Source organism: Mauremys mutica, chromosome 12, assembly GCF_020497125.1.
Source record: "Mauremys mutica isolate MM-2020 ecotype Southern chromosome 12, ASM2049712v1, whole genome shotgun sequence".
NCBI lineage: Eukaryota > Metazoa > Chordata > Testudines > Geoemydidae > Mauremys > Mauremys mutica.
The window spans coordinates 8,622,377-8,638,372 of NC_059083.1; the positions used below are offsets into that span (position 1 = coordinate 8,622,377).

At 50.7% G+C, this 15,996-nt stretch overlaps 1 protein-coding gene across 1 annotated transcript; it reads left to right on the forward strand.

Annotated features, from left to right (window-relative positions):
• The first annotated feature begins 545 nt into the window (after positions 1–545).
• On the forward strand, positions 546–7,432 carry LOC123344971 (C-type lectin domain family 2 member D-like). The gene is made up of 5 exons (XM_044981475.1): positions 546–759; positions 1,434–1,544; positions 3,379–3,614; positions 4,568–4,674; positions 5,907–7,432. The coding sequence occupies exons 1-5, from the start codon at positions 717–719 to the stop codon at positions 6,049–6,051; spliced, it is 642 nt and encodes a 213-aa protein (XP_044837410.1). The 5' UTR covers positions 546–716; the 3' UTR covers positions 6,052–7,432.
• The last annotated feature ends 8,564 nt before the right edge of the window (positions 7,433–15,996 follow it).

Genomic DNA, 15,996 nt, shown 5'->3' on the forward strand with positions numbered 1-15,996 from the left:
GGAATTGCTATTTTCAACACCCAGTGCCTTTTTGTTTGTTTGTTTAAAAGGAAGACAGTGATATTGCATTGGCAATTCCCCAGAGAAAGGAAGAGTGGAACAAAAGAATAATAAAGGCACCTCATCTTTTCCTCATTTATGGAGGACAGTCTTATAATATGCATCCAGATATCCTCCAATCACACAAGCTGAAAATTGTTCCACTTTACTGCAGCTCTGTAACCATATGGGAACCAATCCTGTCTGTGTTCTGTGCACGTACAAAATTCCTGCTGAATGACCCGCCCTGGGAGCGAGTTACCAGTGACCCAGGGCTGGGGCGGAAGGAGGGTGCAGGGGTTGAAGGGGAGAAGAGCCCAGGGCTGGGGTGGCAGTGAGTGTGTGGGTGGGTGGGGGGGGAAGAGGGAGCCCAGACCTGGGGCAGCAGGGGAGAGCCCAGGGCTGGGGTGGGGGGCAACCAACATTTTTTTGCTTGAGGCAGCAAAAAACCCTAGAGCCAGCCCTGCCCTGACCCTGACCTGTCCTGTCTCGGCTTCCAGATTGGCTGCAGAGTCCAGCGCAGGGAGGGGGCAGGGGCAGGGGCAGGACCTCCGCCCCGGCTCGGCTCGGCTTTGCTGCTGCTGAATCGGACCAAGTTAGACCGAGAGGAGCCAACCCCAGCCCAGCGCCTGCAGCAGTGCCTATAGCCTAAGTGTCCAGCATCGCTGAGAGAGACAATGGGGCAAGGAGTAACCTACACGAAGATTAAAGGAGATCCAGGTAATGGGACGTTGCTGCCTGGGAACAGGCTGGAGAGAGACCCTGAGGCTGCCCCACCTGGGGCCATGTTCTCAGTGGCAGCAGCCAGTGCCCAGCAACCCCCGTCTGTGGGCAGCAGGGACTGGTCACCCCCAGGGGCTCTCAGGGCACCGATCCCGGCTCACAGCTGCTGCCTGGCGCACACAGTGGTGCCCGTGGGGCTGTGCAGGGGCCTTCTGGGCTGGGTGTGTCAGACCCCCTGTCACAGCCCTGGCCCATCTCTGCCTGGTTCGTTCTCCCCCCTTCTCCTGTGTGTGGCCAGTATGAGACCCCAGTGTGCGGGGACAGGCGCACTCGGCAGTGTGGGCCCAGCCAGCGCTCGGCAGGGGGCACAGCGGGGGTGGGGGGCAGCTTGAGCTCCTGCCACCAGAACATGCGGGTCCTTGTCTCCGTGCCCCTGAGCTCACCAGGTCCCGGGACAGCCTGGCTGGGGGTGCCAGGGAGGGCACTGGGCTGAGGGGAAGGAGGGACTGTTCTGCCAGCCCCAGCCTGCCTGAGCCTCCGGGCTCCTCTCCCAGAGCGTCTGACGGGAGGAGCAATCGACAGAACGGGGCATGTTCTAGGGCAGCTTTAGCCCTGGTGCCATCAGGGAGACGTGTCCTCGCAGCCCATCCTGATGGGTCTTTGTGTTTCAGAACCTCACTGTAACTGCAAGAAATGTAACTACTACAAGAAATGTAGAATTGTGCTCGCAGTCGCCCTCGCAGTTGTGTCCTTATGTCTCATCGCTGTTATTGTCCTGGCAGGTGAGTTCTCAGCCCTCCCATCCCCCTCTCTGCACATCCCATTCCCCCTGGAGCCACCACAGTCACAGTCTCTCCTCCTGGCCTGTCTGGCTTCTGCCCCTGGGACAGAGGATTCCTGGGGGATGTTCCTCCACGACCCTCCTCCTGCTCCTCCCAGACCCCAGCACCTGGGCACTCTCTGTGTTGGGACTGAAATTAGTTCCCCCAGCAAATCTCTGAGCACTCGGGGCCCAAGTCACTGTTGCCGGGCCCCACGCACAGTCGCTGATACCCCCGTGCAGAGTGGGGGTGATTGACAGGAGAAGGTGCAGGGCAGCGATGAGCTGGGCCCTCTGCCTGCAGCGTGTCACCCTGAGGTACCAGCCTGGCCTTCCTGCATCCCCGGGTCATGCCCAGGGCCGGGCTGGTAGGTGCTGCAGCGTCACTGAAATGAGTCTTAGAATGCAGGACGGACACCTCCATCAAGGGAGCTGGTTTGTCTGGTTTTGGTTTTGGCTTGGTTATAATTTACAGGGTGGTCTATTGGGGATTGAGTGTTTGGAGACTGTGTGGGACTGGGGGCCAGAGTATGCGTGTGCATGGTAGTATGCGCTACACCAGGGGTAGTCAATTATTTTTAGTCAAGGTCCAAATTTCTTGGTCAAGGTATAGCCAAGGTCCAGACTCCAGAGAAAATAATAATAAAATATAACACTAGTAATAACTAGGGCTGTCAAGTGATTAGAAAAATGAATCGCAATTAATCATGCGATTTTTTTAAAAAATAATAAAATATAACAAATAGTAATAAGTAAATAAATAAGATTTCATGGTGCGTTGAAAAGCAACTGGCGGTCCAGCCTTGACCTACAGTCCACCTGTTGACTTCCTCTGCACTATACAGTTAAATCTCCAGGGTAATACATGCCTCATTGGCGGTGCGCGTCCTCACTAGCCACGCTTGCATCAATGCAGAGAGCAGTGATCCTGGATATCTGTCCCTCTGTGCAACTCACCACCATCTATCTGCCTTCACTTCCCCTCTAAACCAGTTCAGTTAGTTACTAGGCCAGTAACCCTGTCAAAAAAGGAAATGAGGATGGTTTGGCATGATTTGTTCTTGGCAAATCCAAGTAGGGTATTCCTCATTACTCTGTTATCCTCTAGGTATTTACACATTGTTTAATAATTCGATCCAATTGAAATATTTCTGCTCTATTCTCTGTGGTTGGGGAGGCAGACCCAGTCAGACTGGCTGCCAGCCGTGAGAGTCTGCTTCTAGTTCTGTGTGAGTGCCCTTCTCTCTTTGGTAGCATTATCAGGGCCCAGCAGGGCTGACGTCCTCCTCTCTGCTGGGTCCAGCACTTTTACATTTCAGTGTTTTAGCTCCTGAAATGGGTATTGGCACTTTGGTCTCAACATGTCTCTGCAGGAGAGCAAAGCAAAGAGCAGGAAGAGGGAATCCGCCAGCCCAGTGCAGCAGTCTGGGTCCTTGCTGATCAGAACGAAATCGAGCTTTTCTGTATTCTTCTGCTGGTCCTTTGACAGCTCTGCAGCTCCCTGAATTTGGGCCTCGCTCTGAATTCTGCATTTTATGCTGATGCCTGGGAATCCTGTCTGTCTGCATCCTCGCTGAATTCAGCCCAGCACTCCACACCAACAAACCCAGGAGTGGTGGCCTCTCATAACTAGTTCAGTTTCTAACAACCTCCTGGCTCCCTGCCATCCTCTGAGCAGCTTCCAGAGGCTTAAGGAGTCTGAAATGTGGATCTGATGAGATTATTCATATTCGCTCTTCTCGGAGAGCAGGTATATGTGTCACCAATCTCTTAACCCTGTGTTCTTTCATTTTCAGTGCTCCTATTCACGAGTTCTTCGGATGGTCGAGCCACCTCTGCTGGCCCCTCTCAGGGTCCCCCTTTAGTCCCCTCTCGGGGGCCCCCTTCTGTCCCCTGCTGCCCGGAGGGGTGGGTCGGATACCGAGGGAAATGCTACTATTTCTCAAAGGAAGAAAAGAACTGGGATTCTAGCCAGCACGTCTGCTCTTCCTTCAGTGCTTCCCTGGCCGTGATTGACACCCAGCAGGAAAAGGTGAGACAGGTGCAGATTCGTTGTAACTGCAATAGCCTGGGCTTGGCGTGACAGACAGAGTTGGAATCTGGGCAGAGCCCCACCCCTGTAGCGTGAGTGGGACCTTTGATGTTCTTCAGGATTAGAGGCGAGAATGAATGAGATTTGGGATGCTAAGCCCCTGCCCTGGCTATCAGACCTTCTGAACCCTCAGCTTCTGATTGGAGGCGGCAGCTTTATGGCTTCCCAGCCTCCCCTGCCCAGTTTTGGGGTTTCTTGGCAACCAGCCAGGGTGATTGGAATTGGTGTCTGAGTCTCTCTCCCATCCTCCACCGAGAGACCCACAGGAAACTGGGGGAGGGGAGAAGGAGCAGCAAAGCGCAGGTGTGACTGAGCTAGGAGCAGGGGAGCTGTGGGCAGTAGCTGCTCTTGCAGAGATGAGCCTGGGAGATAAGGAACCTCTGGGATATTGCAGGAAGGCAGGAGGGGGCCAAGGAGGGCAGGAGAGAGGAAAACTGTTCTCTTTGAGGTGGACGGGGGTGTACATGCAGTGTGGATTCCCCTGTTCCCAGAGTACAAAGGGGGAATCGCACCCAAAAATGAGACACAAGCTGAGGCCTAGTCTGTACTAGAAGGTTGAACTTCTTTTAAGGGTGCGTCTTTTGGCTTCTTACCAGTATAATTCTACTGATCTAAGTCCTAGTGGAGCTGTAGTTATACCAGTAGAAAGCTGCCTTGTAGCAGGGTAGCTTATATCTCTTCCTGTACCTATACAATCACTTCTGTACCAGTGTACGAGCAGCCAGACTCCTGGGGATTGTGATGCTGTAACTATCCTGGTACAGCTCAAGTGCTGCAGCTCTGATGTGGAGACAAGCCCTTAGCTATACAGTTGAGATTCCCTGCTGTACAAAGCCCTGTGGGGCAGGACTGGAGGAACACAGCAGAGTGATACACACTGTCCTGTTGTTCAGGATTTCATGGCGCGCTATGCAAACTTCACTGAGCACTGGATCGGCCTCAGCAGAGACTCAGGCCAGCCCTGGAAGTGGGTGAACGGAACCATATTCAGCCAGCAGCTGTGAGTCCATTTCTTTCTCTTTGCTTTCCCAGTGATAAATCACAAGCGACTGAAATGTTAGCTTGGGCTGATCCACAGCTTACCCCATTGGAGCTTTTAATCCTAAACCTTAATTAAAATAGGGCCTAACTCCTGGACTGTGCTGCACAGAGGGCAAGCAGGAGCGTGTGTCTCTGGCCTTAATCTGTGCTCCCACTGCCCTTTCTCCAGCTGCTGTCTCAGTAGGAGTTAAAAAACCTCTGAGGGTAGAGTCCCAGTGGATTCACATTTCCAGTGAAACAGGCTGTAACCCCAGAGGCTCTTTGTGAGTCCTTGCTGATCAGAGCAGCTGCTGCATTTGTCTTGAGCATGGGCTGTGCACTGCCTACCTCCACAGGCACTGACTTTACAAAGTGCTGCGGGGGGGGGGGGGGAGTGTGCTCGATCCCTGGCTCTGCCCCAGGCCCCGCCCTCACTCCATCCCTTCCCCTAAGGCCTCACCCCTGCCCCACCTCTTCCCGCCCCAGCTCCATACCAGTCCCGCCCACTTCTATCCCCTCCCCCGAGCGTGCCACGTCCTCGCTCCTTCCTCCTCTCCCTGCCACGCCCAGAGCCTCCTGCGCACCATGGGAGGTGCAGGGAGGGAGTGGGAGGTGCTGATCTGCAGGGCCCACCAGCTGATGGGAGGTGCTGGGTTGGGGGAGCTGATAGGGGGACTGTTTTCCCCATGGGTGCTCCAGCCCAGAGCACTCATGGAGTCAGCACCTATGCCTATGTCTAACTCTTAATTTGAAGGTGCTAAAGAGACATCTCACTGTTCTGTACACATCAGTTTCCATGGTCTGTAGACTCAGGCAGAGGCTGTTACATTGGCTACACTCTGTTCACATTTGTAAAGTTTGCTTCAGTCATTAAGGGTTAGAAATTAATATTTTAAGGACAGCTGAACATGGCCATGCCATGGAAAAATTCTGGTTTGCTGAGCTGCCGAGAGCCGCCCCACTCGGATCCCTTTTTGTGCTTGCTCTGCCTAATGATTGCCTGAAACGTTCCCTCCTGTTCTCATCATTGGCTGCCTGGCAGGAGTTTGGGGTGATCCTGTTGCTAGTGTAAAAAGGGGAAACCCTGAGAACCTGTAAGCACTGCAGCTCTGCTTCACCGTCTGAATGTGTGGAACGCCACCTTGATGGTGGTCGACGCGGGTGGAGGGGGAAACGTTCAGCTCCTGACTAGCTCCATGGCTTACATTACAGGTTTGAAATAAGAGCAGGAGGCGACTGCGCGTATCTGAACGACGTCTTCGTGAGCTCTTCAAGGTGCTATTCTCTGAGAAACTGGATCTGTAGCAAACCTGATGCATATACAAAGGGAAAGGAACATGCAGTGGAGAGAGACTAGTAGGGATGTAAAAGTTTAACCGGTTAACTGATAAACTTGATGCTTATCAGTAAGTCCCTACCAATTTTGCCTCAGGGATCAAAATAAGCTCTTCCCTGTGAAATCCGATGTCTCCTTGTTCCTAAGCACACCCCAGCAAAGGGGGCTCCTAACTCCGACTGGCCAGGGGAGGGACCGGACTTGAGGCTTGGGGAGGCACGGAGCTGGCAGCGGAGCTCCACAGAAAATGTGAGGGTGCTGCAGCACTGCATGCACTCCTGGTTCCCTGGGTAAAGGTTTTACCTATAGAATTTTAATTGGTTACAGTTACTGTTTTTACATGTTATTTACATGCCTAGGGACTAGTATATCACTGTAGAGATCAGTCATGAATAGGACCTGTGTTTTCTGGCAATGAAAACAGGATAATTTCAGATTTAAAAGCCTTTATGTTTTGGAAATATCAGATATGTAGTATATTAATACAGAACATACACGCACACCCCCCCCCCCCCAGTTTCAACCTGGACTGTGGGACCGCTGAGCCCCTTAAACTCTCCAGCCTGGGCTATCTCTCACGGTGCCATACAAATGACAAGGAACAAAACTCTTCCATGTACTGTGATCACTCAGCCATCAGCACGCAGAGAGACACAGCCAAATGTGTTTACAAATGTCTTTTTCATACGTGCCTTCTGTTTAGACAGTGTGGTTAGTTCAGTGCCCATTGTGTCCTTCAGCTCCTTCCTGAACCTTTGCATGTAGCAAGTGCTGCATCAGGAGTGGCCATATTTACTGCATTGATGCCTTGTTCATATTTACAAATTGGGCAGTAGGTGGTGATATGTTTAAATTACACAGAAACCTGCAATAAAACAGTTTATCACCACATCAGCATACAAATATTCATTGACACACACTTAGGGCACATTCAAACTCGTTTGGGCAGCCCACATCTTCATACTTTCCAATGACATACAGTCATGTTGTGGGGTTAGCACTTGTCCAGGTTTGGAGAAACTGGGTTCAGCATCAACTGAATTGCACACGATCACCAAAAGAACGTGAGCAATCTGGCTGTGTTTTGGCAAACCATTGTCTGCTTTTCCAAAGCTGGAGAGAGAAATGTCATGGAAACTAGGAAGATTATTTACAATGTTCAAGTAAACGGCCCATTCATCCTCCGATACAGAACTCAGCTGCGGAATTCTCTGTTTGTAGTCACTGCAGTTGTGGGAGCACATGAACTTGCTTGAGATCAAGGATTCTGACATTGCCAAAAAAAAAAAAAAATCTATATGCTGTCTGCATTTCAGTGCCTCTGCAGTGATTCAAACTTAAGCCTTTGTATGTATGTGACTTTGTTTATACAAATTGTATATATGTATGTGACGGCTTTACCATTTACCAAATTCTCTTCTTTATAATAAAGCTTTAAGTTGAGATGCTAAATGATTGGCTGGCAGCGTGGTATTTTGGGTAAGATCCAAACCTTTACTGACCTGGTAATGTGGCTGGCCCTTTGGGGTCAGAAGAACATTTTGTACATGTGAGCAGAGTTTTAAAATAACTTCTCACTGTACTGGACCTAGGTGGTGATTGGGAGCCAGAGAACTGGAATGCAATCGGGGCTGTGTGATTTCTTCTTGGCTTCTTGACCCTGTGGGGAATGTGGGACTCAGAAGCAGAGTTTGTGACTAGTTGGGGAGTTTAACTGAAGTGTTACCTGCCAGTCTTGGGAATATCTGCTCTCCCTTTTTGCAGCCTGACCTCACCTTGGCATTGCCAGTGAGGGCTTCCCCAGGCACCCAGGGTCACACAGGCCTCCACCCAGCCTTGTACTATCTGTTCCCTTTATTTCTGATTTTCATTTTGTCGTGCAAGTACACCAGTAATCGTGAGCTGATGCTTTGTTGCATCACTGCTCTCTGCCCTTCGTTTTCTTTTTCTGTCGCTATAACATGATGTGACTAGGTGGTCCTTTTTAAGATGGTCAAGAACTTTGCTGCAAACTGTGCAAAATAACTTCCCTCCACCCACATGGAGCATATTCATGCCAAATTCTTTAATTTGTCCTCAGGCGTAACCCTTTTAGGCATTGCTAGTGAACGGCCGAAGCACAAGGAGGAAAATCCGAAGGAATCGGCATGCGGGAGGGCCAGGGAGAGGCTCCAGCTATGAGGGAACTGCACTGAGTCTGCAGGCAGCTGGGGCAAGGCCCAGCTGTGCGCAGGAGTGAGATGTGAGCTGGGAATCTAGAGCCAGCTGTGCACTGGGGAGAAGGCCTAGAGCCAGCTGTGCACTGGGGAAGTGGGGGACAGATGCTGGGCACTGAGGGCTAGAGCCAGTCGTGTGCTGGGGGCAGGAGCCAGATGTGTGCTAGGGAGAAGCACTGTGGACGCTGCCAAGAGCAGGAGTGAGCACCATCTGCTCTGCAGCACGGTGAGGGAGCCAGACGCCCGGCTGCCAAGTGCCCTGCCTGCCCAGGGGGAGCTCTGCAGTGGTTTGGCCGAGCCCAAGCCTGTGTGAGGAGGGGTGAAGTTGGTGGCAAGTCTCAACATTAGCCAGCCCCCAGCCTCTGTCCTGCGCCCTGGGGAGGAGTCAGGTGTCTCCTGGCAGAAATCAGGGAGGGGAAGGTATGTTCTGCCATATCTCCTCTATTCCCCCCACCCCAACACTGGGGAAGTGGTCATTTAATTCTGGTGTTATGGGCGCTAAGGCTGCAGGACACAATGCGCTGCATATAGCACTGGCACTAGATAGAGTTGATGGAAGAGCCGTGTTCTGGGAGTAGCGTCTCTGTCGGTGCTTCACTCTAGGTGTGTTCGCGCCCCTGTGCCTCACATTGGAGGTTGTAGGTAGCAGGGTCCATTTGGCCCACACATGCTCCCCCCATCTTATGCCCTGCCTCAGGGCGATCTAGCCCTGCATGGGCGACAGCCTCAGTTCCTTCAACCTCCGCAGCATCCGATCTGAGGTTACCGCATCTATATTCTCCTTTCTATTTGAATTATTAGCCTTTAATTCACAAAGGTTCTGTTAGTTGCTGTTAATACTCCCCTTTTTCTTTTCTTCTAAAAAAAATTTCCTTTATCATAGTGCTAGAAAAGCCAACATTCTGTCCTTACTTAGCTCTTCTTTGTCTCTTCCCTCTGGGGAAGAGAAACCCAGATGGGAAATGTGCTGGGTTTTCCTGGCTTTAAACATTGCCCCTCCTGCCAAGAAGCAATTCCAGTCACTTATGGACATTGTCACTGCATTTGCTGCCTTGAAGAGTCACGTGTGCCTCAAAAGTGTACTTCCTGCCTGAGTGTAAAATCAAGGGCTAGAAAGAGCCATGAACTGAAACTAAGACCTCTAAAGACTTGCTGGTCTCAGAGATAGAATCATAGACTATCAGGGTTGGAAGGGACCTCAGAAGGTCATCTAGTCCAACCCCCTACTCAAAGCAGGACTAAGCCCCAGAGAGATTTTTGCCCCAGATCTCTAAATGGCCCCCCTCAAGGATTGAACTCACAACCCTGGGTTTAGGAGGTGAATGCTCAAACCACTGAGCTATCCTTCCCACCTCACATTTCCCCCTACTCAGCATTGACACAATCTCAGTACCTACCCCATTGTGGTACCAGGGCACTGCCCCTCAGCATCTAAGGACCTGGATTTTTCTTTTTTCCCACCCAACCCTGAATTCCCTTGTTACTGTCAGTCACTCCTCCCGTCAGACGCTCTGGGAGAGGAGCGCAGAGGGCCAGGCAGGCTGGGCCTGGCAGAACAGCCCCTCCTTCCCCTCAGCCCAGTGCCCTCCCTGGCACCCCCAGCCAGGCTGTCACGGGGCCTGGTGAGCTCAGGTGCACAGAGACAAGGACCCACATGTTTTGGTGGCAGGATTTCAAGCTGCCCCCCCATCCCCGCCCCCGCTCTGCCCCCTGCCGAGCGCTGGCTGGGCCCACACTGCCGAGTGCGCCTGTCCCCGCACACTGGGGTCTCACACTGGCCACACACAGCAGAAGGGGGGAGAAGGAACCAGGCAGAGCTGGGCCAGGGCTGTCCCAAGGGGTCTGACACACCCAGCCCCAAAGGCCCCTGCGCAGCCCCACGGCCACCACTGTGTGCACCAGACAGGGCACCGATCCCTGGCTCACAGCTGCTGAGAGACCCTGGGGGAGATCCAGTCCCTGCTGCCCACAGACGGGGGGTTGCTGGGCACTGGCTGCTGCCACTGAGAACATGGCCCCATGTGGGGCAGCCTCAGGGTCTCTCTCCAGCCTGTTCCCAGGCAGCGACGCCCCATTACCTGGATCTACTTTGTTCTTCCTGTATCTTCTTTCGTTACATGACATCAATGTTTTTTCGCTCTCACTGGAACTTGCTTTTTGCCCCCTTTCTCAGCGACACTCAGGCTACAGACTCTGCTTCAGGCGCTGGGCTGGGGTTGGCTCCTCTCTGTGTAACTGGGTCCGATTCAGCAGCAGCCGAGCCGAGCTCCTGGCCCTGGCTCCCCCTCCCTGCTCCAGACGCTCCAGACTATCTGAAAGCCAAGACGGACCAAGCAGGACAGGTCACGGGTGGGAGGTTGATTTGTGGTTTCTAGTTCCCTGCCCAACCGCCTGCCAAAGGCAGTGTCATGATGATTAAAACCACCTTAAACTCCATTGGTCCCTCCCCACCCAAAGGGCTTCAGAGACCTGATCTGCTACAGAACCCGCACGCCGGGCCCTGGCCACCCGTGACAGGCACCCAGCTGGGGGGTTTGCTGACGAAGTGCCAGTGTAGACAAAGCCTTTCTGTTTCAGGTCCTGTCTCATATATGAACTGTACACGCACACACAGGGCCGCCCAGAGGGGGGGCAAGAGGGGCAATTTGCCCCGGGCCCCACAGGGGCCCCCACGAGAGTTTTTCAGGGCCCCTGGAGCGGGGTCCCTCACTCGCTCCGGGGGGGCCGGAAAACTTGCGGGGCCGGGCGCAGGAGCTTCTTCCGCTCCCGGTCTTCGCTGGCAGGGGGTCCTTCCGCTCTGGGGCGGAATGAGCCCCCCACCGGCGAATTACCGCCGAAGTGGGACCCGCCGCCGAAGTTCAGCTCGGTCTTCGGCGGTAATTCGGTGGCGGGGGGCCCTTCCGTTCTGGGACCCGCCGCCGAAGTGCCCCGAAGACCCGAAGCGGGGGGCCCCCCGCCGCCAAATTACCGCCGAAGACCAGGCTGCACTTCGGCGGCGGGTCCCGCTTCGGCGGTAATTCGGCGGCGGGGGGCCCCCGCCGTGGGTCTTCGGGGCACTTCGCCGGCGGGTCCCGGAACGGAAGGGCCCCCCGCCGCCTAAGACCCCAGGCCCCCGGAATCCTCTGGGCAGCCCTGCACACACACACACCCATCCCTCCTGGTTCCTTAAATGGATAACTGTGCTTTACACCAGCCCCAAGACAGCTGTATGAGTTAATGAGGTTAAATCTTCCCTTTTTGAATTACAAAGAGGGACCGTGCATTGGCTATGGAGCCTTTTGCACAGAAGATAAGGAACGATGGACCCCTCACAGGAATAAAACTTGCAGGAAAACATCGGAGAAATAGTTTTATATGCAAGTGATTTAGTAGTATATTTATCTAAACCAAAAATTTCCCTCAAATGGGTTTCTAAAGAAATTCAGGACTTTGCGAAAGTGTCTGGATTTAAACTAAATTATGTCAAATCTGAAATAGGTAGAAATTTGCCGGACTATGAAAAGTCTCTCCTCCAGACAACATTTGGATACAAATGAGCGACAAATTCTACAAGATACCTGGGAAATCCTATCTCAAACAAGCTAGAAGAGCGCCCTGATTTCAATGTCAAACCACTGCTTCAGCAAATGAAAAAAGACCTTCAGTGCTGGAGGATATATACAATTTCTTGATTGGGAAGAGTAGCCAGAGTCAAAACAAATCTTCTGCCAAGGATATATTTCTGTGAGAGTTGTAGATAAAACCCCCCAGCAGGAAAACTGAGGACGTTGTTAGAATTTATATAGAATAAGAAAAGACCAAGAGTGAGAGAAAATACTTTGTACAGACCTATTAATTGGGATGGACTAGCTTTTCCAAATATTCTATCAAGCCAGCCAGCTCAAAGCAGTAGTGGATTGGGAGTGCTGTAGCCCAGTTGAACAAGAAAATTACAGGAGTGTAAGCTTTACTAGGCCACCATGCATTACTAAAAAATCAAGCCCACCAGAAATGTATATGCATCTGTAATGGGGTGGCTGCCGCACTCTATGAAGAAAATGGCTGGAACAGGCCAGAGAGGCTGCCCAGACCAGCAGCCAATCAGCAAAGGCCTGTGGAGAGCCAATCAGGGGAAAGGAAGAGGCAGCCAATCAGGGCTGGGCTGGGCCCTATATAAAGGCGGCCTAGTAAAGGAATAGGCAGTCTCCTCCTGATTAGCAGGGGACGAGGACGAGGACGAGGACGAGGACTGACTGACTGACTGACTGACTGACTGACTGACTGACTGACTGACTTCTGAGGTAGCACCTTGGGTAGAGTAGTGCTGGGCAGGCTTGGGGGATCAGAGGGGAGCTCTGGCCCAGTTACCTGCCAGGCTGTGGCCCCTGCTAAAAAGGATTGAGAAGGTGCATGGGGCTAAAGGAGAAGTGGTCCAGGGAAGATAGGTGGATAGGAGGGGAGAGAAGGAGGGCAGAGAGAGGTTGCTGCTAGAGGGTCCCTGGGTTTGGACCCAGAGTAGCAGGTGGGCCTAGGTCATTCTCTTCTACCCCCTCCCCCCCAACTTCCCCCCTTGCACTGCACCTGACCACAAGGGATTGTGGCCAATAGACTGCAACTTGCCCCTGAAGGAGTGGCTAGACTTTGGGTTGTGGTTGGCCATGGAGGCAGGTGCAAGCAGAAAGACTGTTTTTTACCCCACCCCCACCCCACAGAAGGGGGTGAGAAGGGAGTAGTGGGTGCTGCCGGAGGGCCGTGTCCTGAAGCAGACACTACTGAGGGGGGAGCAATGTGGTTCCCACATCAGCGGAGAAGCCAACAGGTGAGACACCACGTGCAGAGGGTTCTCTGCAGTGGACAAGAGCTAATTCCTGTAGCAACCTGCAGGAGGCGCCAGCGGTGGTGAGTCTTGACACTGTCACAGCATCCTTTAGCAAAGGCTACTCTATGGGTTTGGGATAGAACTAAAGTACAGGTCATTTCTCTCACCAATGACATCCATTGCGAATAAGCCAGATCTTAAACCGTATCATGAACCAGAGAGCTTGAAAGATTGGAAGAGCCATGGAACACCAGGGGTTGGCCTGCTACTCAGTAAAGAAACTTTTCTAACTTATTTAGAGATCAAAACTAATTTTAACTGGCCACTCTCCCCTCCTACCAGTACTTTGAAGTCAGGCACTATGTTTCTTAACTTTCTAGAAAGCTTTTGGTATAAAACAGGTTAACTTGAATAGAAGTGATGGTGTCTGGTCAATTAGGAAACAACATTATAACTAATTTATAGCAAGCTCTGCAGCCAGATTTCCTAACCAAAAAATGTCCATATAGGCCATGCTGGGACAAGGGTGTGGAGAAGAGACTTACCCCAGAGGAATGGGGTTTGAGCTGGAAAAGAGGCGCAGCAACCTCAACCTGCAGCACAATAAAAGAAAATTCTGCTAAGCTGCTGTTTCAATGGTACCTCACACCAGTCAGATTAAAAACCAGCGAGAGACTGAATGGGGATAAATGTGGCAGAAACTGTGGTGAAAAAGGAGATTTTTATGAACATATTGTGGATGTGTCCAGTCACGAGAGTCTTGGGATGCAACCGGTAACCAAATATCCCAAATCGTTGGATATTTATTAGCAAATGATCCTTTGGTAACTCTCTCGGGGCTTCCTAGTGGAAATGGGCACACCAAGGAAATGAATTAATCTCTCATCTGCTAATTGCTGGTGGCTAGTGGTAGCCTCTCACTGGAAAAAAAAAATTGCCCAACCATTGAGAAATAGTTCAAATAATATGGGAGGTTGTGGTTATGGAAAAATTAACACACCAATTATGTACCTAGCAAAATAGACCAAGAATAGATAGATATTTGGTTACATTTTATTCAGTACTCGGAAAAAGTACATTCACCTACAAAAAAGTCAGCACATCTGCCCAACTTTATTTTTTGAATACGAACATTTGGCAGACACGACAGGTTAAATATATCTATACAGAGCTTTCATTCAATTTAATAAAATCACTAGAAATGACATAGATGTAGTGGTGTATGGTACCACTCTATTAAATAGAAAGATCTGATGACTATATTCCTCTGTAAAGTCTCTTTAAACACAAGCTAACTGTTGCAATGCTTTGTTCCTGATAGTTACATGGCAAGGATTTGTAAACTCATAAAGCTTCCTAAATAAATAGTTTTAAACAAATTAAACACACCCACCTTTTGAGCCTTCATCATAGAGAAGCAAATTAAAGAAAAAGGTGGGGGAAAAGATGGAGAGGGAGGGATTCCCACCTCTTCCAGAACATCTTAAAGGCTAAGTTGCAAACTTTGCCCATAATATCCAGAGGAATACTGTGGTCTTAGAGATTTTCGGACACCAATTTTCAATCAGAATTGGGTGCCTAACTGCCCTGCCTGCCTTTGAAAATCTCACTCTGTCTGGATTTCATAGTACCTCGAAGCCTTGGAGCCAAATTTTCAGAGATTATTGCCTCTAAACTTGCCCACCCAATTTCTTTTTGGTAGCACAGAATCTCAGATTTGGGTAAATAAATGGCATGTGTTCACCAAACTGGTCAGCTGGACACACAACTACCAGACCTGAGGAACAAAATCAGAGATTTTGGACAAACAGATTTAGAAGCTAGTTCTAAAAATCTGGCTCATGTGCAAGAGTTCTCAAACACTTATGTTTGTCAAACAAACCAAAACAGCACTTGGGTGTCCCAACCTGCCTCTGCTATAAGCTTTGAAACAGTTGTTCACAACAGAAAATATGATTAAGATCAAGATAAGCAGAAAATGGCTGGCTTTTCAGGGATTCATAGCAGCTTCTCTTAAAACCAGGAAATAGAAGAATAGACCCTGTTTCTAAAGTAACAGACCCTGAGAATTAAAATGATTATACACAGATTCATTTAAAATAATCACATTACAAATTATCACTGCGGATGCTTTAGACTTCAGTTCCATCAATACACATACTTAAAGATGCTGTTTATATCTGGAAGGCTTCTTTCTGGCAAACCCATTTGAATTCAGCACCACAGATTTCAGAACGAATCTGTTCCCCCTTCATCACCCCACAACTGTTCTGTTCAGCAAGGCCGGTTATTGGGAACCTGTGGAATGAAGACAATATATTATCGGATTTTTAAATGTATTCAACAGGTTCTATTGCAGTTACCCATCCTCATTTGTGTGCAGTGGGTATGCACACGGAGAAGAGGTAACTGTTTGGAGGAATGTGATAGGGTTGTCTGGTGCTTTGTGGAGTTGTCATAACAACAGTTCGGTAGAAAAGATGGGATAATTGCCCTCAATCCATGTCACAAGGACACCCCCCAAGCAGTGGATCTAGCTTCAGTTTTAAAAAATCAAACACACACTCACAGGTGCTTTCCCTCTCTCAGTGGTGGAATAAAAGTTTCACTTGGTCTCCTCTGAGCTGGAAGATGATTGGTACCAAGACATCGCAAACCCTCCAACCTCAATGTCCCAATTCAGGTTCCCCAGCTGGGTTTTTCCAGCAGTCCTCCAAGCTTTCAGCCCCAGCATATGTAGTTTACCTGCCCCAACTATCAGGAGCAGGAGGCCAGGAGCTTCCAACATTTGAATTGTCCCATGGGATAGTCTCCTCCCCCCACCCCAACATATTAATCTGGTATATCCTGCTCAGGGCATCCCTGCGACAAGGAGCAAGTACTCCATACTGAATACCCAGGTTACCAGATTAGTGCTTAGATTCCACGACGTGTGTGCTATAGAAAAAACAC

What these genes read in the sequence shown, in the direction of transcription:
- LOC123344971 (XM_044981475.1), top strand. Translation starts at nt 717, where the DNA reads ATGGGGCAAGGAGTAACCTACACGAAGATTAAAGGAGATCCAG. An exon ending in GAAGATTAAAGGAGATCCAG is followed by an intron (nt 760 to 1,433) that starts GTAATGGGACGT and finishes TTTGTGTTTCAG; the next exon opens with AACCTCACTGTAACTGCAAG. An exon ending in TTGACACCCAGCAGGAAAAG is followed by an intron (nt 3,615 to 4,567) that starts GTGAGACAGGTG and finishes CCTGTTGTTCAG; the next exon opens with GATTTCATGGCGCGCTATGC.